The following is a 26,996-nucleotide window of genomic DNA, read 5'->3' as shown; positions in this document are numbered from 1 at the left end:
TTGAGGACAGGCTAACCATTCATATAAGGCTGGCTTATAATAATGCTTCACAGCAAATGGTAATATTTATTTTGGGTAAAATAATTTATCTGCAAAAAATATTTCAGGAGGTGTCAAAAAAAAAGATCAAAAACCGACTGGAAAATGATAAATGTTTAAAAAAAAATACAGTCAAAATGCGAGGATTATTGCTTTGATAAATCACCTGAAATAAAGGGTATCCATGTGTTATATCCAATAAACACTAAGGAATCATTTATCAAGGTTTGGATGCAATACTTCTAACAAAGGGGCACTGTAGAGAATTTATCAATGGTAAAGTTTTATTGATCTCTTTGCAAAAGTTGTATTTTACCTGTAAAGAAAAAAATATATTCCAAATATATTTTAAATTAAATTAAGTGTCTCTTATCTAGAAACTCCCTTCAATATATATATATATATATATATATATATATATATATATATATATATATATATATATATACATATATAAAACCATAGTGTTAATACAAGAAAAGCAATGGTATGTAGGTAATCATGTGATGTTTGAGAATAATCAGGGTTGTGTTTGTGTTTGTACAATAGTTTGGGTGCCTAATATAATTTATTCCCTTTATATAAATACCAAAGCAAAGAAGTAGCAGAAATGATTAAGGCAAATGTATCACAGACAACGTTAAAATCAGGTTATAGAAACGATACTTATTTTTATAAATAGTTGAATTTGTTATGTTAGTGCCAAATAAAAAAAATTATACTTTATATAATGTGGACTTTTGGAAAATACGTCTTAACAAATCATTTTAAAAGTATTATAATTCACACATTAAAAGCATTAAATAAATATTAACCAGACCCGTCGACTGCTACTTTTATTTAAATTAAATAAGTTAAAATGTAACAAGTGATTTACTTTGTTTTTATTATATTTTTGTATAAATGAGAGGCCAGTTTCTATTACTTTAAATCGATTTTATTTTAAAGGATTTAGAGGAACATTCTATGCAGTTATTATTATGATTATTATTATTATCATTATTGTTATTATTATTATTCAATATTGTGCACATTCACAGCACAAAAAATTATTTATATCTTTAAAGATGTATCTAGTTAAAAGGTTTGTTAGCTATCTTGGGATTTATCTTAATGAATAAAAGAAGACCCGATTCTACCTAATGTCATTCATTTATCTTTATGCAAGTATATAGTTATTTGTAGGTGCGTTATTATGAACATTAAGAATGAATAAAACAAATCATATTAATCATTGTACATTAAATATATGGGAAGTTGAGTCTGAGTCGCTGATACAGCTATATCATGAGTCTCTAATTACCGGCTATAAGTGGATGTTAAAACAGATTTAAAGAGTTTGAGGCAAAAAATGAGAAAAAGTTGCTAAGTGATGGCATAAAGTAGAAAAACACCATTATACACAGATCGTGTCACACCAAGACCGCAATTCCAATGTATTATAGCATCATAGCTATACATTCATTATTACATTCATTACACTTAATTCTGTAACTTTTAGTAACTATATAAATACTGTATATATTCGAATTTAATGTGTTTCTATTTATATTAATCTATCGCTATCGACATCTATCTATCTATCTATCTATCTATCTATCTATCTATCTATCTATCTATCATATCTATCATATGTTTATATACTACGTATATATATATATATATATTTATATATATATTTATATATATATATATATCTGTGTGTCTTATATCTTTAATATATCTATTTACATTTATCTTTCTATGTCTATCTATCAATCTATCTATCTTATATCTATATATGTATAATCAGATATTTATCTTTCTATATCTATCTAACTATGTATGTATAAATCTATCTATGTGTGTATCTTCTATCTATCTATCTATCTATCTATCTATCTATCTATCTATCTATCTATCTATCTATCTATCTATCTGTCTGTCTGTCTGTCTGTCTGTCTGTCTATCTATCTATCTATCTATCTATCTATCTATCTTTCTATCCATCTATCTATCTATCCATCTATCGATCTATCTATCTATCTATCTATCATCTATCTATCTATCTATCCATCTATCGATCTATCTAACTGTATTCTACTCTTGCCCTTCCTGTGCTGTATTTGCTGGTAATGAACATGATGCTCGGACACCCCCAGGTCTCCCGTGGGCAGTGGGGGGCCGTTAACCCGTTCCTGGCCGGTGTGCTGGGTTAGGCTGGGAGCCCTCTTGCCTGGCTGTGCAGTGGGATGGGGAGGCGTCACTGAGCGGGGGCCCCTCCACTCCCTCTCCTGCCTCTGTTTGTTTTCTCCAGGCTTTGGGAACGAATTAACTCAACAATCACTCCAGTCTCCTGCTATCCTCGGAGCCTCATTCGTGGATCAGTGGAATTGGAGTGGGTCCCCCACCCCCTGCTATGGTCAGTGGACTGAATGCATTTGCTGTGGATTGTGCTGAGTCTTCCCAATCAGAATGGGAGCCACTAACTGATCTGTCCCTCTCTGCACCCAGGGGTGCTGCACATTTCAGGTGACTGGGGTAACTAACCAACATAAAGTGCCTGCAAAATGACTGCCAGCTGGGCTTCTCACTAAGACTGAGTGGATTTGTTTTTTTTCCCCTTTTCTGCCCCATAATCTAGTTGGATTTCTCTGCTGCAGACCCTTCAATGCAGGTATGACATTATGGGGGTGTCATTGTACCCCTAAGGTCCACATGCTACCAACATTGGAGTTAAATAATACATGTATGTGTATAGCGCATGTGATTTGCACTTGTACAGATTTTGTTTGTACTTTATTGCTAAAATGTTATGTTTCCCTTTTCTTTTCAGAAACATTTATTATCAGATTTCAACTACTAAGACCTTAACTTCACCGAAACAGAGGATTACGAAAACCAGGAGCAGTTCCTGAAACTTTAGGGGAATAAACTGAGAATATTCAGCTGGATGGGGAGCTTCCAATGATTAAATGTGTTCTACATGAGGATGATGAGGACACGAGCAGAACCATGTGTACAAAGAGGCCTTTAAAAGAAGGTCCACATCCACTCCTCTGCTTGGTGGGATCGTCTGGACTTCATGCCTGGGGCTTCTCAAACAATTTACATGACTCCTCAATCTAAGAGACATTGGGATTATTATGCCAGTATTTGTGATTTTGTTCTACAATAATCGAGATGAAGGAAAAATCAAAAAATGCAGCAAAAACCAGAAGAGAGAAGGAGAATGGGGAATTTTATGAACTGGCCAAATTATTGCCTCTGCCTTCTGCCATCACCTCCCAGCTGGACAAAGCTTCTATCATCCGCCTGACCACCAGCTACCTGAAGATGAGAGCTGTGTTTCCAGATGGTGAGTAATGGCTTCATCCAAATCTCTCTATCTATATAATAATACATTATTATCATTATTATATATAATATTATAAATAAAATAAACTAATACAGGCGACCACATTGTTTTCATTATTCACGCTAAACAAAATTCCCCAAATATATACTTAAAATATATCGCCCATTTAAAATAACCCAAAATACTTGTGAATATATGGCAACCTGTAATTTTTTTTTTGCAAATCGGTTACCTTTAACTTTGTTTTTTTCTTTTTACTATAAAAACTCAAAATAGTAAAATTTAAAGTTGGGATTATATGACATAATTGTAATACAGAACATGCGTCTATCGAAATAATGTTATTAAAATTTAAAGTGAGTCTATATTTTCATCTTATTAATATTCTGATGATAGTGTAGCATAACTTTATGTATATATGTGCAAGTATGTGTGGTTGGATAAATGCGAATGTGTATATATGTATTTGTATATAAATATGCGTGTGTATATATATATATATATATATATTTATATTTATATATATATGTACACATAAATATATATATTTATACATTTTTATAGATAGATATAGATAGATAGATAGATAGATAGATAGATAGATAGATAGATAGATAGATAGATAGATAGATAGATCTATATAATGTTTACATAAATGTATGTGTTCATATTCAAAAACCAAAACAGCAAAAAAATATGTTATATATAATAAAAATATATAATATGTAAACAAGTATATGTATTCTTATTCATAAGCCAAAACAGTAAAGAAATATGGTGATAACAACTCCTACAATATGAATGTAAACCTCAAATAGAAATGTGTTTAGTGCATTATTAATATTTATTATCCTGGCAAGAAATGAGTTAGTAATGTGTCATAGAAGTATACTTAGGGATAATTTAAAGACTAATGATTTATGATGGATCAGGCAGATAAAGTGATTTACTGCAGGGATCTTTATATGCACACACTCTGCCTGCTTGGATCCCACAGTATCCATACATCCCTCTTACAAATAATTAGCTTCATTTGCTCACTTGTCTCAAATTAACTATAATTGTATGTAACACAAAGCATGAGTCCTGCAAAAACCCTGCTGGGTGTACAAATAACACACAGGGGGGTTAAATAAAAATACCTGGCAAATCCACTAAGGCGTTATGGAAGAAAATATTAACCAGAAAGAGCTTTGTGCAGTTGTCACAATATATGAGCAGAATCCTGAATGTAATTGTCCAAAGCACTTTCCGAATTTGGGGGGATCCTCTCTGAAGCCTTGTTCTGTACAAAATAAATGCCAGTTTCTATGAGGGGATTGCTGAAGAGATATTGGAGAGGAGATTTAATTAAATGTCACCAAGCTGACACTCATAAGAGCTTTATGGGGTCTATAGAGCAGAATCCTGACAAAGGGGGGCCCAGCACAGAGCCAGGGACACTGGCAGAGCCCATATGTCCAAAATACACCAAATTCTTCATGTCCTGGGAATGGGCTCATTTCTGCCTGCACTGTGGACTATAAAGTTTTAATTAAATCCACAGATCCATCATGCTCAGTAAACCTGGTGAAAATATGTGTCAGTTTGTGTTATATGTAATTGAAAAAAAACATATTTTATTTTATATATATTATATATATATATATATATATATATATATATAAATATACAATGTGTATATATATATATATATATATTTATATATCTGTGTGTGTTATATGTCATTTACATATGTATATATTTATTTACTATATGGTGTGACTATATTTAAAATAAAAATAAAAAAATGCAAAATCATATATATACTTTTTTTTTAATTGATTTTCTTCGTGCTAAAATTAGATATTTGTGAATGTATGTTTCAGATAAGGATTTGATTATATGTGCGGTCAGACGTGTATTGACAATATTACATACATAATTAATGTAGGTCTATAGATAAGGATAGTATATGGCAATATAATATTAAAGGGTTATATTCAGTACATATTATTGTGTGTATTGATATATTTACAAATGGCTGTAGAAATGTGCTATATTTGATAATTATTGGCTGTGATCCCCTAGGAAATATAGCTATACTGGCAGCATTAGGAGAATTGTGGGGTCTGGGGAAGTAGTATAAAATTATAAGATTAATCATTTATTTTAGTTTGATTTAACATTTTTATACAAATAAATTAAATGTATACTTTAATCGCTGCACCTGCCAGTTTTAATCTAAAATGTAGACTATATGTGCACGTTGTCACTTTTCCCTAACCAAAAAAATTGAAAATGTATTTTTTTAGTATAAAAAAAATAGCACCGGTCTTGTTAGGTTCACCTGCAGTGATTTGCCCCTAGGTGAGCAGAAATAAGGGCATTAAGTGAAATCCTGGTTAATGTTCAGCAGGAACAGGTTAGATAACCCAAATCCTTCTTTTGTACTTTTCACATCAATTATAAGGATTAAAACTAAGTCTCTTTTTCTGCCAAAACAAAACAAGTGTCTGAGGTTTTTTTGGTTACTCCAATAAAGCAGCATTTAAACGAAAATTAAACTTTAACCATTTTAGCTTTTGTAAATGTATATGAACACATGGACATATTTCTAATATTGGTAATGGTTTAAATGGCTGTGAATCAAACAATCCTTTCCTCCATTATATTGTCACAAGTTGTTTCTTTGTCAAATTGCTTTAAAATGTTTAGAAAATTACTCAAAATGTATAAAGTATTTGCATACGTAATCTGGAAAAACTCGTGTTTCTCGACATAAAATACTCTTGAAAGAATTACCTAAGTAACATATATATATATATATATATATATATATATATATATATATATATATATATATATACTGTGAATATATAGATACTATATATATATATATATATATATAACTATATAAACACAGATCTTTCTCTTCTTTCTGTATATATATATATATATATATATATATATATAAATGTATATATATCTACAAAATGTGTGTGTGTGTGTAGTATAGTAAACGGCACATTGTATTGTACCTGTTTTTTATTCATCGGCTTATAGATAAAATTCGTTTTCTCACATTATATCAGGGAGGTATTTTTTTGAGAAATAATTCATAAATTCCCTAGATGATTTCATTTAACGTTTTCTGATATTTTAAATACTTTCAGATCATAAATAATAATAGCAGTAATAGTAGCAATAATACTACTACTAATAATAATAATTTAGTATTATTATTAGAAAAAAAGAGTATTAGCCGAAAAATTAAAACGTTTGTTGGACTTAAGAAGTGTTACGTTTGATATGTTTCCACCACATAAATTCATAAATTACATACATTTTAGGCAAAAACGCCAACAAGAAAAAACGCAAACCAAACTACTTAAATCTACTTAATATTAAACAATCTGAGAATACAGTACTGGGCAGTAATATAATAGTCCGAATAATTTAATGCTGGCTTATTATAAAAATACTCTATTAAAAGCGCATTACTTTAAATTATATATATATATATATATATATATATATATATATTGTTTTAATTCATTGTAACTAAATAAAGTCCTTATTTCATTTTATAACATTATTCTTACAAGTATAATATCAAACATTATAGAAAAAAATGCGATAGGTTTGTAAAACATATCTTTATATCAGTGTATATCATTAGTGTGGGGGCTGTTCCATGCAGATTATCTCATGTTATAATAATGATATATAATAGCTATTGTAATACTTCATTTTGTACAATGTCACAGCACTGGTAGCTGATACCCCTTCATGTTACTGGTATTACTGGGATATAATAATGTGTTGCTTGTAAGCACACGTCTATAGCATGATTAGACCTCGGGGTCCAAACAGTTATCAATGTATTAAGCAGTGTAGTAGGTGCAATTACACTGCACCCAGCACTGGGTTGAAGCGAATACATATATACAGTTGACTTTACAGTAAGTATAAGGCTATGGACATAAGCAAGCACACACCTATATTTCTGTGTAGATTCTCATATATAGAAACAGAATGTGTTGGCAGCTTAGAGTCACTGAATTCTGCCCATGTATTTCCTAATGTAAAGACTCAAATTTTAACCAGCCTAAAGCATGTATTCATAAGCACCCCACTGAATTAACCTTTGCCACTTCTGCTGGAGTATATTAACGCAGACTCTGCGAAGTGTTTTAGTTCTTGGTGCCATCAAGTGTGCATGACATTGCAAATTCCTTAGTAGCACTGAAAGGGTTAAACGAGGTATTTAACCCTCAGGAAGCCTGGGGTGTGAAATGAAGGGAAAAAAATGTTTTAAAAATTAGTTCAGATTTAATCCCATGATAATCTTGCAAATTGAGATAATTAGTAGTTTTAGTAACAACTCCTGTAAACAGGGAAGAAAGGGTTGGGGGGTGGATGGGAAGGGAGGTAAAGGAGTTAAATGCCTGAGCTAGACATTAGAACTATAAATGAGCTGAAGAGTAACTTCTATCACACTGAACCAGGGAGAAACTAGTCGCAGATATAGCTGTACTCTTCTAGTAGCCAGAGAAACCCTCTTTGATTATATTAGTTTTTTAAAATAAAAGTGCTACTTCTGAATTAGACTTGTGCCCCCCCCCACTGTGGGGCCATACCCCCCCCCCCCTGCCCACTTACAATAACCAGCACTGGGTAACTGGTCATAAAATCTACCCAGCCACCCCCTGTCTACACCTGTTTGCACACCCTGTGTACTATGCTGGAGTATGTTTTCTCACTGCCAAGGAAGCCTCTGTATACTGGCAGATAAAGGCTAGTAACCAGTTAACCAGTTGCTACAAGTTGTTTGAAGTGACTGTAACCAGTTTGCCTGTTGTTATTTAGTTATTTAGACTGTAACCATGAGCAGTTTAGCCATTGTTACCAGTGATTTGGTATGGCTGTACCCAGTTTCCCTGCTGGCATTAGTGGTTTCATGTGACTGTAACCACTGCAGTTTACCTGGGGTATGTGTAGTTAGTGTCAGGGAAGCCTCTGTATACTGGCAGATAAAGGCTGGTACTGTGTATAGCGCTGGGGGCTCTGGTACCAGGGATTGCCAGTGAGAATTGCGGTGCAGAATGCTGTCTGTGCTAAAAATAAGTCTCTATGTTGCTTTTACAGTCTGTAGAGTTGGTGATTGAATTGTTTTAGAAAGTGCTCTGATATGACTGTAACCAGTTGTGATAGTGATCTGATTTAGCTGGAACCAGTCTACTTCATGTCTTCATTACTTACTTTCTTGTAAGTAGTTTAATTTGCCTGATTTATTAGTTGCTGCCAGTGGCTGGAACCAGGTTTGAGGATTATCAATGGTCTTGGGTTGCAATAAAGGACTGTAACTATGAAGATGGATCACTGAGTTGTGGGCTAACCTGCCTATGCATTGGTTAATGTGACTGTAACCAGTTTATGTGTTATATTTGGGGTTTGGCTTATTGTATCAGTGTCTAGCCACATCAGTACATGAAGTGTGACTACAACTAGTTCATGTATTGTAAAGGTAACGTACTGACCCCTGCCATCAGTATGACTGTGACCAGTTTATCTGTAGTTATTAATAGTTTGGGGTGATTGTAAACAGTGCACTTGTTGTGATCAGTGATTTGGTATGACTGTAACTAGTTCACCTGTTGTTATTAGTAGTTTTGTGTGGCAGTAACCCATTTGCCTGTTCTTACAATTGGTATGGTATGATTGTAATCACTTTACCTATTGTTATCAGTGGTTTGGCATGACTGTAACCAGTTTGCCTGTTGTTATGAACTGACTTGCTTTGACTGTAACCATTTTCCTTGTTATCAGGGGTTTGCTGTGAATCTAACCAGTTTGCCTGTTGTTATGAACTGACTTGCTTTGACTGTAACCATTTTCCTTGTTACCAGGGGTTTGCTGTGAATCTAACCAGTTTGCCTGTTGTTATCGTTGTTTTACTATGACTGTAGCCAGTTTACCTGTTGATATTAGTTGGTTGGTATGACTGTAACTAGTTTACGTGATGCTGTTATGAGTGGTTAGTTGTGACTCACCAGTTTACATGTTGTTGTTGTTGTTGTAAGGGGTTTCGTTTGTCTGTAACTAGTTTTGGTCTCCTGCATATTGAACTTTCTTTATATGCTTACAAATAAGTGAGAAGACACACATACATACAAATTCACAAGGAGAGACACAGAGGACAGGCACCCAGAAACTAACACACATAGACACAAACAAAGACACACATACACAGATTGACATACAGACACACACAAACACTTGTACACAGACAGACACAGGGGCACAAGGATAAATATAAAAGTCTAATCATGTTACCCAACAAACTGATGAAATATATCCATGTATAACTAATAATGACAATACCCAGTGAGTTTATCCATTTCTATTCTGTAATTAATCCTCTAAACCAAATATTACATTATTATTATTTTTGATTATTATTATTATTATTATTATTATTATTATTATTATTATTATTAGTGGTAGTAGTAGTAGTGATAGTATTATTTTTATTACCTCATTAACATAAACCATACAACCCTGTATTAGAGGATTGCCTGGAAAGTCATTGGGAAGAAACTCTTTATAAAGTGAAAATGAAAGCGATGTCTGGAGATTTGAATGTATAAGCAGACAGACACCATGTGGCCTTGGACCCCGAGTAACCAAGTTTCAGAAACTTGTCTTTAAAACTCATTTATTATTGATGTTCCTTAACAAAAACAAACAGGAACAGCAGTATCATTTTGTGTTTAATGAGATCTATTGTTCACAAACATCACGGTAGGTTCTCTGGCCTCTGATCCATCTGGGATAAGAAGGTTTAAAGCATTTAACTGTAAAACAGAAGGATCGGTTGTTTTCTGTGATATTTTACCCCTTCCAAGCCCGGATCCCTTTTTGCCATAATGAGTGCATTATCTGCCTGGCCATTATTTTGGGGCAGGGGTGGGTTTATAAAGCTGTTGGGGTCACATTTTGCACCCCCAGTAAAAAAAAAGAGGGGATCACATTTTCTCCTGTGCTGAGCTTTTCCTTCCATTGTTCCAGATCTTGTTACATGAAAGGTGTCTTTTCCTAAGAAATAGAAATTTTCTGACATGTAAAGAGGTATTAAAAACCCTAATCTAGGCAAGTGAGAGCAAAACACGTCCCAGATCTTTAGCAACAGCAGGGGAGAGGAAATGTGAAACAGCTCTGTGATCCCTGGGCATTAACCCCATGCACGCTGGAAGGGGCAGGAAATGTGAAACAGTCCCAGCGGTCCTGGAGTATTAACCCAATGAACCCTGGAAAGGAGAGGAAATGTGAAACAGCTCTGTGATCCCTGGGTATTAACCCCATGTATGCTGGAAGGATGAGGAAATGTGAAACAGTCCCTGTGATCCTGGATTATTAACCCTATGAAACCTGGAAAGTGGAGAACATGTGAAACAGCTCTGTGATCCCTGGGTATTAACCCATGTATGCTGGAAAGGTGAGAAAACGTGAATCAGCAGCAGTGATCCGGGAGTATTAACCCTATGAACGCTGGAAGGGGCGGGGAATGTAAAATAACCCTTTGAGGCTTGATTATTAACCCCATGCGTGCTGGATGTGGACCTTTAAATCAGCTAAATATTTGCCATCACCCAAAATCCTATATCATTAATACAAAAATAACGATAACAATAAATAATTATCAGTTATAAAACTAGCTTACCAGCTTCCTTAATTCAGTATTAATTGAAAAAAAAACAATAATTTGAACAATTAATGATAAAGTCAAAACGAATCCATCAACATCACCTACAAGGAATCCGCAAGGTTTGATTGCCAAGAATTGTTTTAGTATTTTAAATATTTTGGTTGGTTTTCAATATTTACCTCGTCGAATTGAAGAATATTAATAATACCAAGCCTCCTGAAATAATTAGTGATCATATGTATATGTTATATGACACAATCCTCAAGGTCTAGTTTTACTACAAAATCGATTCCAAAAGAATTGATCATTTAACCCTAACATTGATATTCAGTAAGCACTTTTCGTGTATACACCTGTAATTTTCTGTTTTGCTTGTTTTGTCTTTTAAACTACCAGGGATGTTGCAAACTTACTATTCATTTGTAAAGCACCAACATACTCTGCTGTGTTGTAAAGTGGCAATGAGAAACACACCGACATACCGTAATATATAAATATATATAGATATTTATATATATTCATTAGATCCTGCTCTTCAGAGCTTACACTCTAAATAAAGATAGAGTACATAAAAGATAAAAGGGAAGAATTTGCAGGGGGCAGAAATGGCAATGGGCTATTCTGATTTAAACACCAAAGGAAGCCTTTTTGGGTGTATTTTTTTACTTGCAGCTCCTGATATGACCACCAGGGGTCTAAAATATCCAAAGGAAGCAGTTACAACCTGACTGTGCCTTTTTGTGTTCCTTTGTATTGAATCCCTTGCTTTAAATGTGTTTTGGACAGGGCTGTATAGTGCCTATGGAGAGTGTTATTCGCCAAAGTGTTCTGCAGCTTTATAACATTTGGCTGGGCTTGTCTCCTGACCAACAGGGTGTCCTCCCTTGTTAGATGGTAGGGGCATTTTCAATAATTAAGGTGAGGATGTAAGCTTGGCAGGCTGGTGCTGAGCCAGACCCTAGTCTGCCTCTTACAGAACCTGAATCAACTGAGTCAATTGGGCTTCTGAATGAGCAGGTCCATGCCATTCCAGACTTGCTCAAAATCTTAATGAAAGAAGTGGAAGCCTCCTCTTTACCTGACAAGCCTACTCTAATAAGGCGATATACTCCAGCCCACACACAGCTCCGCTGATCAGGATTACAGTTGTTACCGGATCACACACAACAAATCTGGATAAACAAACGTTAAGCAAAATCTGATTTTAGAACTACGTGTTCGGAGACCTGAAACAGACGCCATCATGATTATTTTTCACCCAGCTCCCTTTTTAATGATTGTTAAAATTATCATTCAAATTGATTCTTGGGTTCATTTTATCATCCTCTGAAAATGCTAATGTGGTTTTGCAAGAACGTGATCTCACGATAATCAGCGGGTGTCTCAAAAGAGGTTTTGTCCATAAAAAAAGCCTCCTTAAGGACGTCTACATGGTAGGCCTTTGGTTATATGAAGGTCAAACCTTGGGCCACGCCAAGCAGTGTGGGATCATGGACGTTAATTATTATTTCTTTAAAACACACCAACGTATTTCTCAGCCCTGAATCATATAATGTGGGTAATATTCTTTGAGAATATTCATTTCTTTCATTTCGGGTATACAATATAACCCCTTGGATGACAAAATGACACCATCTTTTCTTTGCTATTAAAAAAGGAACTCAAACAAGTGTTTCTGACAACTCAAGCTTCTTCAAGCATCTTTTCAATTGGTACTTTTTTCTCCTTTTTTCAAGAAATAACACCAGAAGAAGGATTGTGCTACCGACCCGAACTACCACCTATATGGGATTTTGTTTTAAGATAAATGTTTGCTTTTTTTTTTAAACAAAATTGACTTATGGTGTAAAACAGGTCCAAACAGGCCATAGACTGCTGCAAACACTGATCTATGGTTGCCTCCGTCATGTATAACTCAGTCCAGCAGCTGTCAAAACCTAGATTTCTCTGTGACATTGTTCATTTTATTTTTCACAAATTAATCATTTTCTGTGTTCAGCTCGACATCTGTGCAGCTACGCAGTAAATTCCAAAAAAGAAACTTTTTGCTCTATCCTGCTGGCTTTTTAGTGCAAGTAGTTAAGTCACATGTTTTATGGAGATGTTTCACATAGCGGGTTTATTATATATTTGGTTTGGGGTTTTTTTTTTTTTTTTTTTTGTTTTTTTTTTAGAACTACCCAGTTCAATTGTGTTTTAGAACTACTTATAGTTATATACAATTTTTATATTTTTTATATGTTATATATTTACTTATATATCTAGATTTACATTAATTGATATATCTTTGGAGCAGAAAAAAAATATATGTTTTTTATATATTTTTATCAAAACTGGTTAAGATATTTTTGGAAAATTTAGTAAATGTAAAATATTTTGAAAGTCTTGTAATGGCAAATCTTTTCTGATTGGCTACTCTTTTTTTTTTAAATCCTTGTAATTTGTTGTTTCCCCCCTAGTCAAAACATTAATTATACCGATAATTATACTAAATTAATAAACTTTAAGAGATCTGTGCTTTTATTCTTTCCTCTGAAGGTTTATCCACACAAAAACAACGCAGAAGTGTTTTAGGTTTCTATGACAACAGCATATCAGGGCCTGTTTTTTTAGGTCACATGACAATTAAGTGTTCCTGGGAAAAAATAAGAACAAGCCATCGTTTCATATGATTAATGAATTCTTTCTGGCATGGATTTGGGTATTTAATAATACTGGGAATGGTGCTTCTAATGTGCATAAAGTTAGAGTTTATAGACCAGAACTTTTAAAAAGTATAATGAGCATCAAAGGGTACTGTTGTAAATTCCATGCCTTTAATAATTCCTATTGTTAGATCACCGACCCAGGGGGTGCACTCTATTTTTACTGTTCCATGTAGTTATTATTGTAATATCATCTAGAAATACTGCGCAAACCACAGACATCTAAGGGAAATTGATAACACAAAAGGAAATCCCAAACCAAGCAATACCTTGGAGCAATAATCAATTGTACAAGGTTTCTCATTGAGCCACATTACAGCGTTTAGACACAGTCGATGGAGTAAGCGTGACTGTGCGGTGTGGGAGTATCGAGGGACATGTGATTATGTTGGGTTTTTGGCCATTGCTGTAGTTACACAACCTGCGCAGGACTTTGTGTGCAGTTTCTCGGGTGTTGTAATGAGTGACCGTGGCTGTTAATGTGTTCCAGTCCCAGACCTGCTTGAGTAGATCTGGAAAACCAAAATACAGCAGAAAAGTATCAGTTTATGGCAGGTGCTATGATAGAACGGGAAAACACAATTTCTGTAATTTAATAAAAATATATATTTCTGCAACAAAATGATGGAAATTTATATTTTTTTCAGTTGTCATTGGTTATATTGCCACAGCGCAGGATGAACACATTGTTTCCGTTCTTCTTTTTTGATAGAATCCTTTTTTCCATTTCTGCCACCGAACACATTTCATGGGTTGCCAATCACTTAACGTGGACTTGGCATCGCTCCCAGTCCGTTACCCCATTTCTGCTACCTAGAAAGAGTGACACGGGCAGTAGGTAACGACTTAGACACTTCATACATACAGAAGAGGATATTATTTTACAATAAAAGAAATTCTATAAAACCTGTTTTTGTACATCATAAATTTAGAATACATATCCAGTTAAGGAAACCGTATCCTATTACATCACAGGCGGTGTCTCCCCAATGCGTCATTCTTGTGTATATTTTGAATCATGAACTAAATGGGAAACTTGGGAGGCACTTTATTAGAGTTTATCAATTTATATATCTCCATCATATGCCATAGTGCTGTACATCACATAACAATTTAGACTCACGGAAAGAAAAGGAGAGGGAGGCCCTGCTCAAAGGAGCTTGCAATCTAAAGCATAACATAATATCTGCCCAGTAGGAATATGTTTAATTTGTCACAAAGAAATGAAACCTGATTTTCTGTCTGCCAAGTAATTTTTTGCCTAATCTACCGCACGAGGCTTGAAATCTTTGTTAGCCGGTTTCAGAGCCATTTGCCGCAAGCTGCGCGGCGTTAAGATAATCTTTCCCTCCTCGGCGCTGGGCTTTTTACCAGCATGAAAAATTGTCCTCCAGGTCAGAAGTCATGAAACACATTGGAAATCCCCCTCCATTTATCAACCGCCGCTGCTTCCACGCATCATTCTCTAGCTCTGGCGGATGGCGCGGATTTATAGAGCCACAGACAGCATCACCCGTAAACCGTTTAACCCAACCACCATTGTCTTAGTCTTTAATCATGTCTTTCTCTTTTCTTTTTCCCGTCAGGTTTAGGAGATGCTTGGGGGCATCCATCTCGAATCGGACCGCTGGATAATATGGCAAAAGAACTCGGTTCCCATCTACTTCAGGTAATGGTTAATATCTATCATATTATTGCAGTAAAGGTAAGTGTTATGTGACGGGTTTTCCAACTGGCACAGCCAGCGACTATGAGAGTAATAGAAGAACACAAAGACTTGCCGGGGGGAAATAATGGCGCCCGTCTCCTCCAGCCCCTGCCGCTTGGGCGTTGTGCACCCCGTGCACCCGCCTCGGCCCTGGTAGTGGCCGCATGTTATCAGTGAAAGCAGTGGGTATTGCTACAGTCCTCCATAGTGTAGGAGGTAGGGGTTGGGACAATCTGACCTAGTTGACCTAGGCCAGAATATGTCGCTTTGGCTCTTCTCCACGTCGTCCTCCAACACCATGTATTGTAATTTGTACTGAGCATTCCCTGTACACGTCCTATGGTTAGTTTAAAAATGTCCTATCTGGTCTTCATTTTGAGGATAAAAAGGGCACCTTTGTGCAATTGAGCTCCATGAGGTTTATCTCTTCCTGTACCCGAGAGTTCTGAAACCCTCTTCTGAAAGTTTACCAAAGTATTTATGTTCCTACCTAGATAGTTTGGGATAACGTAGGTCGGCGTTCTCACTTTCCATTTTAAAAGGAGGTTCATGAGATCTCCCTTTTTAATCTACCTCTTACTGCGCTCCAAGGGTATTGAACCAAGAAAGAGACACCCACCACTGACGCTCCACCGAATAGAAACTAAACGTGGTCGTGTCTGAGATATCGATACATTGATGCATTTTCTGGCATATATTTTTACACACTCGCGTCCTACTTTTTTTGCACCAATTTTGTAAAAAACTTTACAAAAAAAGATACAATTTAAAGAACTTATTTTTTTTAAATTATCAGGTTGGATATTAATTTTCTAATTACACATCCGCCCTAATCAGCACCATGGACAGCCATCCAAGGCCAATGTGGTACTAACTAACGTTTAAGGAGAGTTTTTCAGATGGCGGCGCATGACATTACTTATTATCATAAATGCAACTGGCTACGGCCGGCCCACATATCTAGCCGTCACCCGGCGGCCGCTGGCCTTAAAGCCACCCCGCCATTGCCAGCCCGTTGCCAGCCCATTGCCCTTTAATATATATTTTAGAACCTAGTCATTTTTTGCAGGCCATCAGAATACCGAAATAAACATAATCCCTTTAAATATCAAAAAACATGCGCTTCACTGAATAAATGTGCAAAAAAAAAGAGTATATTCAAACTTGTAGCGCTTGCTTTTTCCAAGCTTAATCCGCTTGCATTTTTTCCTACAGAATCCATGAAAGCCGCCCTCAGCTCCCTGCCCAAAAACATATTTTCTTAAGCTTATTTGTGAGTGCAGAATAATGATTTAATAAGACCGTTTTGCTGGATAAACACAAATGATAAATATGAATTTGGAGCATGATGTATACTTAACCTCATCTCTCTTAATATTAAAAAAATAATCACCGGCCAATTTGTTTTTTTTCGGTGTTATTTTTAAACGTCCTTTTTATATGGAATACGCGCTATTCATAAGGAAACAGCCATCCTTGTCTCAGAGAGTTTTGGGCTCATTTTTTACCGGCAGATTCTAAATATTTATGGCGGATTTTTTATTTTTTTTAAGATAAATTCTCGGCGTACGGGTATGTTTGCTCCTAAAAGCATTTAATCCACTGCAATTTTTCATATGTGGCCCAAAGCCCTGAAGATTTGCATTGAAAGTTGCTATTATTTGAGAAAAAAGAAATACATAATAATCTCTCCAGAACCCATGTACGATCTCACTTTGTAAAATGTGTTTTTCATAAAGTCATAAGCTGCACCATGTTTCTGTTTTGTGGTCTGGCTATTCCTCCCTTTTTTTTTTTGGTCGTTACCTACGATATTTGAATTTTTTATATTTTTGATAGTTTCGCCGAGACGGTTTGTTTGTTTGCATCTCTGGAGAAAATCTAAAAGTTGATTGGGATATAATTAAACATTCTGGCTGAGGAGGTGTAATATATTCCGCTGGTGATGGTATGATCATGGTTTCCACTAGGTAATAAAGTAGCCGGCAACGTCTGGGAGGGCCAGTTCAGATATTCTTTCGCTAATTATAACAGATAATAAGGGATAATAAGGGATCTTTGTGTTGTACATCGTTTTTAAGGAAATGCTTGGTCCCGAAAACCATTACATGGTCGACAATGCATTTTATTTAGTTATTGGAGTTAGAACATTAGACTTCATTTTTCCCGGCTAACTCTAATGCAGCAATAGTCTGCAGACGTATTGCACACGCTCAGTAGCACCCCCATTAAAGTCACTGAAGCATCAGTACGTTGCATGTGTACTGGGGTATGCTGTCTGCTTTCAGTAGAGGCCGCTGGGGGAGGAGTTAAATGAGACAGAAGAACTGTCATTAACTAAAGAACGTCTGCACCTATTTGCATGCAGTAAAATGCACTGAAGGCTATGCAATATGCAGAATTTATAGGAGTAATATTACCTAAATGAACAAACTCAAGTGAAACAGAGCTTTCCGATATATCTTGGGACCTCCGGACAGGGGTTTTCATATTTACATACACTACATGGACAAAAGTATTGGGACACCTGACCATTACACCAACAGATGACATCATATTCTAAATACATAGACATTAATATGTAGTTGCCCCCCCCCCTTTGCAGCTCTTACAGCTTCCACTCTTCTGGGAAGTTTTTCCACAAAACTTTGGAGGGTTTCTGTGTGAATTTTTGTTCATTCATCCATTTATGAATATTTGTGATGTCGGCACTGATGTTGGACGAGACGCCCGGCTCACAATCTGCATTCCCGTTCATCCTTCCCAGAAGGGTGGAAGTTGTTATCGCTGCAAAGGGGGGGGGCAACTTCATATTAATGTCTCTGTATTTAGGATGTGATGTCATCAAAGTCCCTGTTGGTGTAACGGTCAGGTGTCCCAATACTTTTGTCCATATAGTGTATTTGGCATTTGTAGTCCATAGCAGCAGACATACAAGGGACTCTCAGGAGGTCACATGAGTCTAATATTATGTGATATACCGCCATCAGAAGAGCTGTTAATATAGTAATATGACTATGTGATCTATATTCTAACTGTATCTTTTTTTTTTTACAGACTCTAGATGGATTTGTGTTCGTTGTCGCATCTGATGGTAAAATAATGTACATCTCAGAAACTGCCTCCGTACACCTGGGTCTGTCACAGGTAAGAACGCACGTAGTGATCTAAATCATATATTTGTCTCCCTCGACTGAGCGACTGCTCTGTACCCCTTTTGCTTTAGGGAGCGTGGTTAGAGACGTAGCTCGCGGCGGGGCTTCACTAAGACTTTTTAAATGATATTTGAATATAGAATTCAGAAAGGCCTTTAGATGTAGAATAATTCATTTTATTTCCAAGGTTTATTTTATAAACACATTTTCTGCTGATTCTGCTGCCTACATTATTCTAGAAAAGAAGTATAACTGAAGTATAATAGATTGAAGCAGAAGAGATCTCCTAGGTCTCTTTATTAGATGTATTATGCTTGAAGAAGAGCCATAGATGGTCTCAAAAGCATTATACATTTATTATTCTAGAATGTATTAACTATACATTTTACTATCACTTTATTAAGCACTGTATGTACACACATGTATATATATATATATATATATATATACTGTATATATTATATCTATATGTGTCTATATATATATATTATATCTATATGTATCTATAGATATTATATCTATATGTGTCTATATATATTATATCTATATGTATCTATATATATTATATCTATATGTGTCTATATATATATGTATCTATATATATTATATCTATATGTATCTATATATATTATATCTATATGTGTCTATATATATTATATCTATATGTGTCTATATATATTATATCTATATGTGTCTATATATATTATATCTATATGTATCTATATATATTATATCTATATGTGTCTATATATATTATATCTATATGTGTCTATATATATTATATCTATATGTGTCTATATATATTATATCTATATGTGTCTATATATATTATATCTATATGTATCTATATATATTATATCTATATGTGTCTATATATATTATATCTATATGTTTGTTCATGTGTTTAATATGACGTTCAACAGAAATTCAAATTTCATATTGAGGATTCATTTTATTGGCGAGACAATTGCTTGCGTCAATATGCATTTTAAAAAAATCCACAGAAAAAAAGCTACGTATCGCATACCGTTTGCAAACTTTAATAATGTTTAACAAATTCAACGCAGTCGGGATTTGCAAACACAAGAAATAAACATTATGTTCTCATCATTCCAATAAAGTGACTAAAACTACCTTGGTAAAGTATGTATGGAAATGGACGGCACAATAGAATCCAGCGAAATGCCATCTGGAGGTGATTTAAAATGTTATATACCTAAGAAATGCCAAATATCTTCAGAAAACCAGAAATCAAATATAGATCGCTTACCGCCTTCTTCAGATTTTTTTCCCCCTGCTTTTAATATGACCGACTATTAGTCATTTCAGTAAAGCCTCTTGTCTTTGCTTTAAGTCTTTTGCTATAAAATAAATCCTTTATTGCGCTAAAAATGTATTGAATTTTTTTGCACTTAAGACTTCTCTATAAGTATTTACTATTGGGAGATTCTGATGAACAATTCCGACCCTGGTTTCTTTTTACCACTGAGATTGTCCCCACACCCTGTCCAAACGCAAATTATATCCCAAACCAACTTTTGTTTTATTCAATGCTATAACAGGTATATATCATAGTCAACGGCATTATAAAAATCCCCTCCAGCCCAGTTTATTGAATATGGCCCTTAAAATATCATCAGCGACATTAAATGTAAAATATATTTATATATACTGTATCTATATATATATATATATATATATATTTTTTTTTTTATTATTATTATTATTTTTTTTGCAGGTTTATGACTTTTTTCTTCCTTATCAATACATTTCTTTTTTTTTTTTTCACCAAATACAGTGAATATTTCCTATGTGTACAATGCGATCATGTTGATTAAAGGGACATCTCCACCTATATTTGATGGATGTTCTATTTTTGAGAATATTTGACTGAGGTAGAGCCTGGGTCGGCATCCCTTTTCCCACCCAATAAGAAACCACACAATGAATCAAAGTTTAAAGAATTATTAAAGTCAACTATGGATAAAATTGGCCTCGATCCTTTTCACCTTGCAGTTCAGCACCGCGACACTCAACATATCCTTAAACAATTTGTAAACAGTTAACATTATTGTACAAATGTATGCTATTTAGGTAAACCTATTAATATATAACCAACCATTACATCAGCTGGAACTGAGCCAAACCATGTATTCACCACCACCACCGGCTGGCACAGGCGTACCAATTATGTCCCTGTGGTGCTACCGGCGTACAGCGTCCCATATCCTCCAAACGAAATCACGAGGGCTCCAGCCCCAGGAATGTTCAAGTCCAACCAACTCTATAGGTGGTTCACCCTTACACCATGCCAGCGACCAACCCCACTAAACATAGAACAGCACTAAATAATGGGGAGGGTGGGACGTTGGCCCATACAGGCCCCCCTGCGTCCTGCCCCTCCAAGGGGCACCCACCAACCATAACCTGGCCCCTTAATGCCGTTATTTGATAATCTCCTCAGATACGGGGGCTGCCTGGCGTCACCTCAGTCATGTTGCCCCTGCGTCCAATGCTTCCCCCGGGACTGTTCTTTCTATACATTTAAGATGTCTCCTTGTCCCTCAGCTCCTGTCTCTTCCAGGAGATCTGTTCGGTTCTCCTGAAAGGGGCCGAGGAAGTATCAGGCACTCGCCTCCAGCGAGCTCCAGCTCCGGCTCACACAAGGTTTATAGAGGGTCTAACGAGTCCCCCCCGTAAGCATGCTCCCATTGATTTGTGTGGGAGCTCTCTCCTGCACAGTGATTGGTTGATCAAGCGATCCAAACTGATGGGGACCACCGAGGGCGGAAAAGGGCATTCCTGAGTTTGAACAATGTGTTTTAATCTTCCTTCATGTAAAAATGCACACTCATTTACTTAGTAAAATGCTTATTATTCATGTTTGGTGCAGCTGGTGCTCCAAGCGTATAAAAAAAACATTTTTTATTTAAAAATCTGTTCAGCAGTTGTTTTTTTCCTCTGAATAGTAGATGATGATGATGATGATGATGATGATGATGAAGCATTGTGCTGGCTATTCTGCCAATGTAACTCTGATTGCCCCGACCCAAGTCAAATAAATTTATTTATTTTTTATAATATTTTTTTAATTATATACTTTATATGGCTATGGTATTCGAAAAGATGGCATCATCAACGGAAAACAATTCTTAAAAGTTTCTGCATTTTTAAAAATCAAAGTAAAATGACAGTTCTGTTTTTACTTTAAAAAAGTTAGATTGTAACCAAAACACGCCTTTTTCTACAAAAAAAAAGGTTTTTACGAGTCATGCATTTTATTGTCCATTACATAAGCCGATGATGTCATCTGTCCTTTAGTGTAACAGTAAAGCTGACATAAAATATTTAATATATAAATTCAAAAATGATTAAATCTCCTAAAAATGCTTTACATAAAAATACTACAGGAAATGCACAGCTGAAAAGATCTATTTTCATAGAAAAACAAACAAAAGTATCTAGGAGCCCCCGAAGTCTCTTTCCAGCCCACTTTGTGACCCCTTTAGGCAGAATCCTCCCCTCAGTTTATAGATGATCCCAATCACAAGTTATTAAAAGTGGAGTGACGTTATTTATTTTTTATGAAAAAGCCTATTCACGAGGGCAAAAAATCATTACAAACACGCCCGTTGATGATGATTTTTTTGCTCTGCTGAGGGCCATCACAGCCAATATTGGGTAAATAAACCTTATTTTGATGTGAAATGCTTAATCTGTTTGATCATATGGTCCGATTACACAACCAGTAGCGCCTTTTTTTTTATTCTTTTTTTTATTGGTCTTTTTTTCATCGGTTCATCGGTCTGTTATTTTTTTGCCTATTTACTAAGATTTTAATTATTTATTATCAGCGATGTATCTACAGGAGGAGAAAATGGCTTTTTGCTAGATTAGTGCCGCTGCTTAATTGTCTACATGTTATTCATCATTTTAATGTGTAATAGCGGATGGCTGCATTGGAATCACTATTTGGAGCCGGGTTCGTCCAAGTGTCATGTTTATTAAGCTACAACTCCCATGATCCTTAGCCACAGGATGGAAATTGTATTTCTGTAGAACCATAGACGGGTTTCCCCTCTTTACTATCCACCAGCATCCAAAGCCGCCATTCTCCGTAAACGTTTGTCTTTCCCGTGGCAGGTGGAACTCACCGGTAACAGTATTTACGAGTATATTCACCCCTCGGATCACGATGAGATGACGGCCGTGCTGACGGCTCACCAGCCGCTACATCCACACTTACTGCAAGGTAATTTCATTCCATAGAACCCTGCGCGGCTGGATACTCTAACTATCTATCTATCTATCTATCTATCTATCTATCTATCTATCTATCTATCTATCTATCTATCTATCCATCCATTATCTATCTATCTATCTATCTATCTATCTATCTATCTATCTATCTATCCATCTATCTATCTATCTATCTATCTATCTCTCTCTCTCTCTCTCTCTCTATATATATATATATATATATATATATATATACACACATAAAACCCTGCGCGGCTGGATACTGTATCTATCTATCTATCTATCTATCTATCTATCTATCTATCTATCTATCTATCTATCTATCTATCTATATATATATATACACTGTATACATATACATCTACCTGCTCCTATCACAAAACACTCATAGAGTCACTTTCCTGCCTGAAGTCCTTCATGTCACATGATGTCACGTATGACATAACAGGCTGCGGAAGCTCTGGAAATAAAAATATACCCACCAGTATGCATGTCAAAAATGAGAAAAAAATACATGTTTTATCATAGTTGCTAGCTGTCCCAATTTAGTGAGGACAGTCCCGGCAACTGGACTTCAGGTAGACCAGCTGTCCCAACCTAGACTAGAATCATAGAATTTGCCGCCATTCGGCCCGTAAAGTTGCCTGTTTTGTCCTGACATTAATCTGCCTCTTCCCGATTTTGTTGCCCTCTATCATGTGTGCATATTTGTCACATTGAAATGTTTTTGGATAACTAATTTTATTATTAGACAAAGACAACTCAGGTAAACACAGCATGCAGTTCTTAAATTATGATTTCACCTGCGATGCTGTGGCAATGACCTTAAAATGGCCGTTCATGCTCAAAAACCCTCCAATGTGGCTGAATTAAAACAATTCTGCCAAGACGAGCGGCCCAAATTCCTCCACAGAGATATAAGAGACTCATCGCCAGTCATCGCAAACGTTTGATGGCAGTTGCACCCTCCTTGGGTGGCAGATCCGGTTATTCGGTTTAGGGGGGCAATTGCTTTTTCACATGGGGGGATATAAGTTTTAATTAACTCTTTACTGTCAATTCATAAAATAACAATTTACAAACTGCATTTCATGTTTACTCATGTTGTTTTTTTTATTTTAAAATCAGCTGGATATATATAAATATAAATGTGAGAAATCGAAGAAATTACTATAAGTGTATGTGTTCAGATGTAAGCGGTCACATGAATTACCATACGTAACACTTACCATGTTATATGTGTTAAAGGTACATGTGACTATGTGTGTTTTTGGCTAGTGCGATGTTTTGTAGTTGGATTGTGGTCCATTGTGGGTTTAAGCAGAACGTATCAGGCTGTTGGCTTGAATTTTGTGGCCATTCATGGAGGACGGATTCCTGGAATGATGAGCGAAATGCATTCCACGAATCCTGCAAAGAAACAGCTGCGTTCTGAGCGCTAGCTCTTCAACCAAGATGTGTGTTTTGATTATTAACTGCACAGACGCGCGGTTTAACCCCTTAAGCACAATGGGCGGTCCCTAAACCCATTGAAAGCAATGCATTTTGAGCCCGTACATGTACGGACTTTGTCATTAAGGGGTTAACATACTGCGACACCCCTTCTTCCGACTTAAAAAGCCAAGTTCATCACTTACTCAAACCGCTAAGTGTGTCTTCTGGCAAATTTGGAGTTTTCCTGGTGGGGGAGGGACGTGATAGATCTAAAACTCTTAATTGGGCAAAGTCCTTGCATTGACCATACAACGTAAGGAGGCATGGAGAGCGCTTGGGGACCTTTCTCACTTCTTGCCGCTCACTGGATGCCCCCTTTCAGCACCAGGAGCCCTAAGCAGTCATGTGATCTGCCTTTTGGAAAATAAGACCCTCAAGGTTCAGTATTAATATGTAATAAAATATAATGTTAATAGTAACATTTTCAGCAAAGTCATTTTTTTTTAATAATCTAAAAGCTAGAAATTCATCAAGTTCCGACATATTCCCCCAATGTGATTATGCGGAAACTTTAGCAGTGGAGATTGACATAATATGCTCGTTTTGCTCGTCTTGGTTAATTTTCCTCATGCCGCCATACCTTTAATGGAACACAGGCTTGGCCGAGCCGCTTAATTTAAAAATGTTATATTACACACCGCGTCTAGTTATTCTCCTACCCCTCGGCGGCAGTCAGGGCGGAAGGAGACGATTAACAATATTGTTCTCAGAATTTCTGAGAACAATATGGCCGCAGAAATTCAGGAGTCAGCTTTACCTAGAAATCTCTCCTTAATTCCGTATCAGCCGGGGAGAAAAAAGAACAGCGTTTCGAGAGCCGAGCCTCAGAGAGGAATAACAAATGACACATACACGAAGCAGAATCTAATCCCGTTATCCCATAAAGTGCTGATTTGTTAGAAGGTATCCAGTAACGTAGCGGGTGAGACCGCGTGTTAGCAGACACGCGCCGCATGACTAATAAACACAGACCCAGACAGACACTGACCTCACGCTATAGGGAAAGATCTCTTAAGGTGAAAGTTATTTTAAGGTGTTTGTTTCTTCGTCGGAGTTGAAGCTCTGGCTTGGAATGGTATACGGGCCGTGGAGGTCCTCGAGGTGGGAGATGTACCCTCTAAATTTTACGATTTTAGTCTGTAGGCAAGATAACGAGGACGTATAGGAGAAAAAAAAAAAGAACGAAAGCATGAGTGGGTAGACCCACTGATATATATTGTGTCACCAGTGGAAAAAAGCGGGAGCTCTTTTATCGGGTTCACCTTACGTCAGCGGGTGCCACGTGGAAGTTTAAATATAGAGGGATTATTGCAGCAATTCTAGCAAAGTGGAGTTCGAGGACGGAATAAATATTGTTTCAGGGATCTAGAACCAAAATGAGCCACTATTTCCCAGTTCATTGATATATCAGAGGCATTAAGCCAGTCGCCTGCCGTGAAGAATAATCAGAGCGTGTAGTCGGTGTTATAGAGTCAACATTTCTATATATTTGGGGTTAAGCAGAGGGAAATGTACATACAAGGATCCCGGAGTCTGTGAGAAGACACCTGGAAGTGATTGGGGTATGTGGAGCACGTTGGGAAGACCTGTTGCTGCTTCCGCTTGTTGTGTGGGGGGGGGGTCTTGCCGGTTGGTCCTACTTCCCCTACCAAAGTCGCATAGCTGGGTTTGTGTCTCCTTCCCTGGGTCACAAAGAGTCAACAACAGATAAATGCCCAGTGATTTAATATCATATAATATCATTTTACCCAAAGTACATTAACCCAAAGGGACTGCTTGTGAATACAAAAAAGGGAGCATAGAATGAACCCAGGCAGGATGTAACTGCTGAATAAAGCCCTTGTTACTTGAGACTCCCTGGTGGCTATTTGAGTAGCAGGCAAACAACACTTCATTTACTGTAAACATGAGCGCAATAATTCACAAAAGTTGAATTTGTGAATTGAGTTACAGGGGGGGCTTTACGATTTTAAACAGGAACTCGTCCGTTCACAAAAAGTTGATTTGCAGGTTTAGTTGAGCTCTGTTGAGCTGCGTGTTGTTGAGCTGCGCGTTGTCGAGACGATTGTTGAGCTGCGCGTTGTCGAGTTGTGTTGTCGAGTTGAGTTGTCCAGTTGATTGTTGAGCTGTGCGTTGTTGACTTGATTGTTGAGCTGTGCGTTGTCGAGTTGTGTTGTTGAGTTGAGTTGTTGAGTTGATTGTTGAGCTGTGTGTTGTTGAGTTGATTGTTGAGCTGCATGTTGTCGAGTTGATTGTTGAGCTGCACATTGTCGAGTTGAGTTGTCCAGTTGATTGTTGAGCTGTGCGTTGTTGACTTGATTGTTGAGCTGTGCGTTGTTGACTTGTTTGTTGAGCTGCGCGCTGTCGTGTTGATTGTCAGCATTCACTGTTAATAGAGTTGATTAGAGGGTCTATTCTTTCTACGGCAATGCTGTGAGTTGGCAGGTGAGCCGAGTTTAGTGAATGGACCTGGTACTTTGGTACTTCTTTTAGCCCATTCAGTAAATTTGACCCACTGAACCCGACTCGATGCTTTGTGAATAGACCCCACAGTCTGCAGATAGATCTGGAACGCATTATTCAGTGATCCAGGTGCGGCTCCTTTGGC

General features: G+C 36.4%; 1 protein-coding gene across 1 annotated transcript in view; it reads left to right on the top strand.

Moving 5' to 3' along the window:
- The first annotated feature begins 2,513 nt into the window (after window positions 1-2,513).
- SIM2 (SIM bHLH transcription factor 2) overlaps window positions 2,514-26,996 on the top strand; it is a 32,937-nt gene continuing 8,454 nt past the window's right edge. The window contains exons 1-5 of the mRNA XM_053456276.1: window positions 2,514-2,695; window positions 2,855-3,376; window positions 15,358-15,440; window positions 18,537-18,626; window positions 22,778-22,886. Coding sequence (XP_053312251.1) covers window positions 3,202-3,376; window positions 15,358-15,440; window positions 18,537-18,626; window positions 22,778-22,886 — 457 coding nt within the window. The 5' untranslated portion in view covers window positions 2,514-2,695; window positions 2,855-3,201. The remainder of the gene's footprint in view (window positions 2,696-2,854; window positions 3,377-15,357; window positions 15,441-18,536; window positions 18,627-22,777; window positions 22,887-26,996) is intronic.

The sequence above is a fragment of the Spea bombifrons genome, chromosome 2, assembly GCF_027358695.1.
Source record: "Spea bombifrons isolate aSpeBom1 chromosome 2, aSpeBom1.2.pri, whole genome shotgun sequence".
NCBI classification, from domain to species: domain Eukaryota; kingdom Metazoa; phylum Chordata; class Amphibia; order Anura; family Pelobatidae; genus Spea; species Spea bombifrons.
This window is presented reverse-complemented; position numbering and strand designations above follow the sequence as displayed.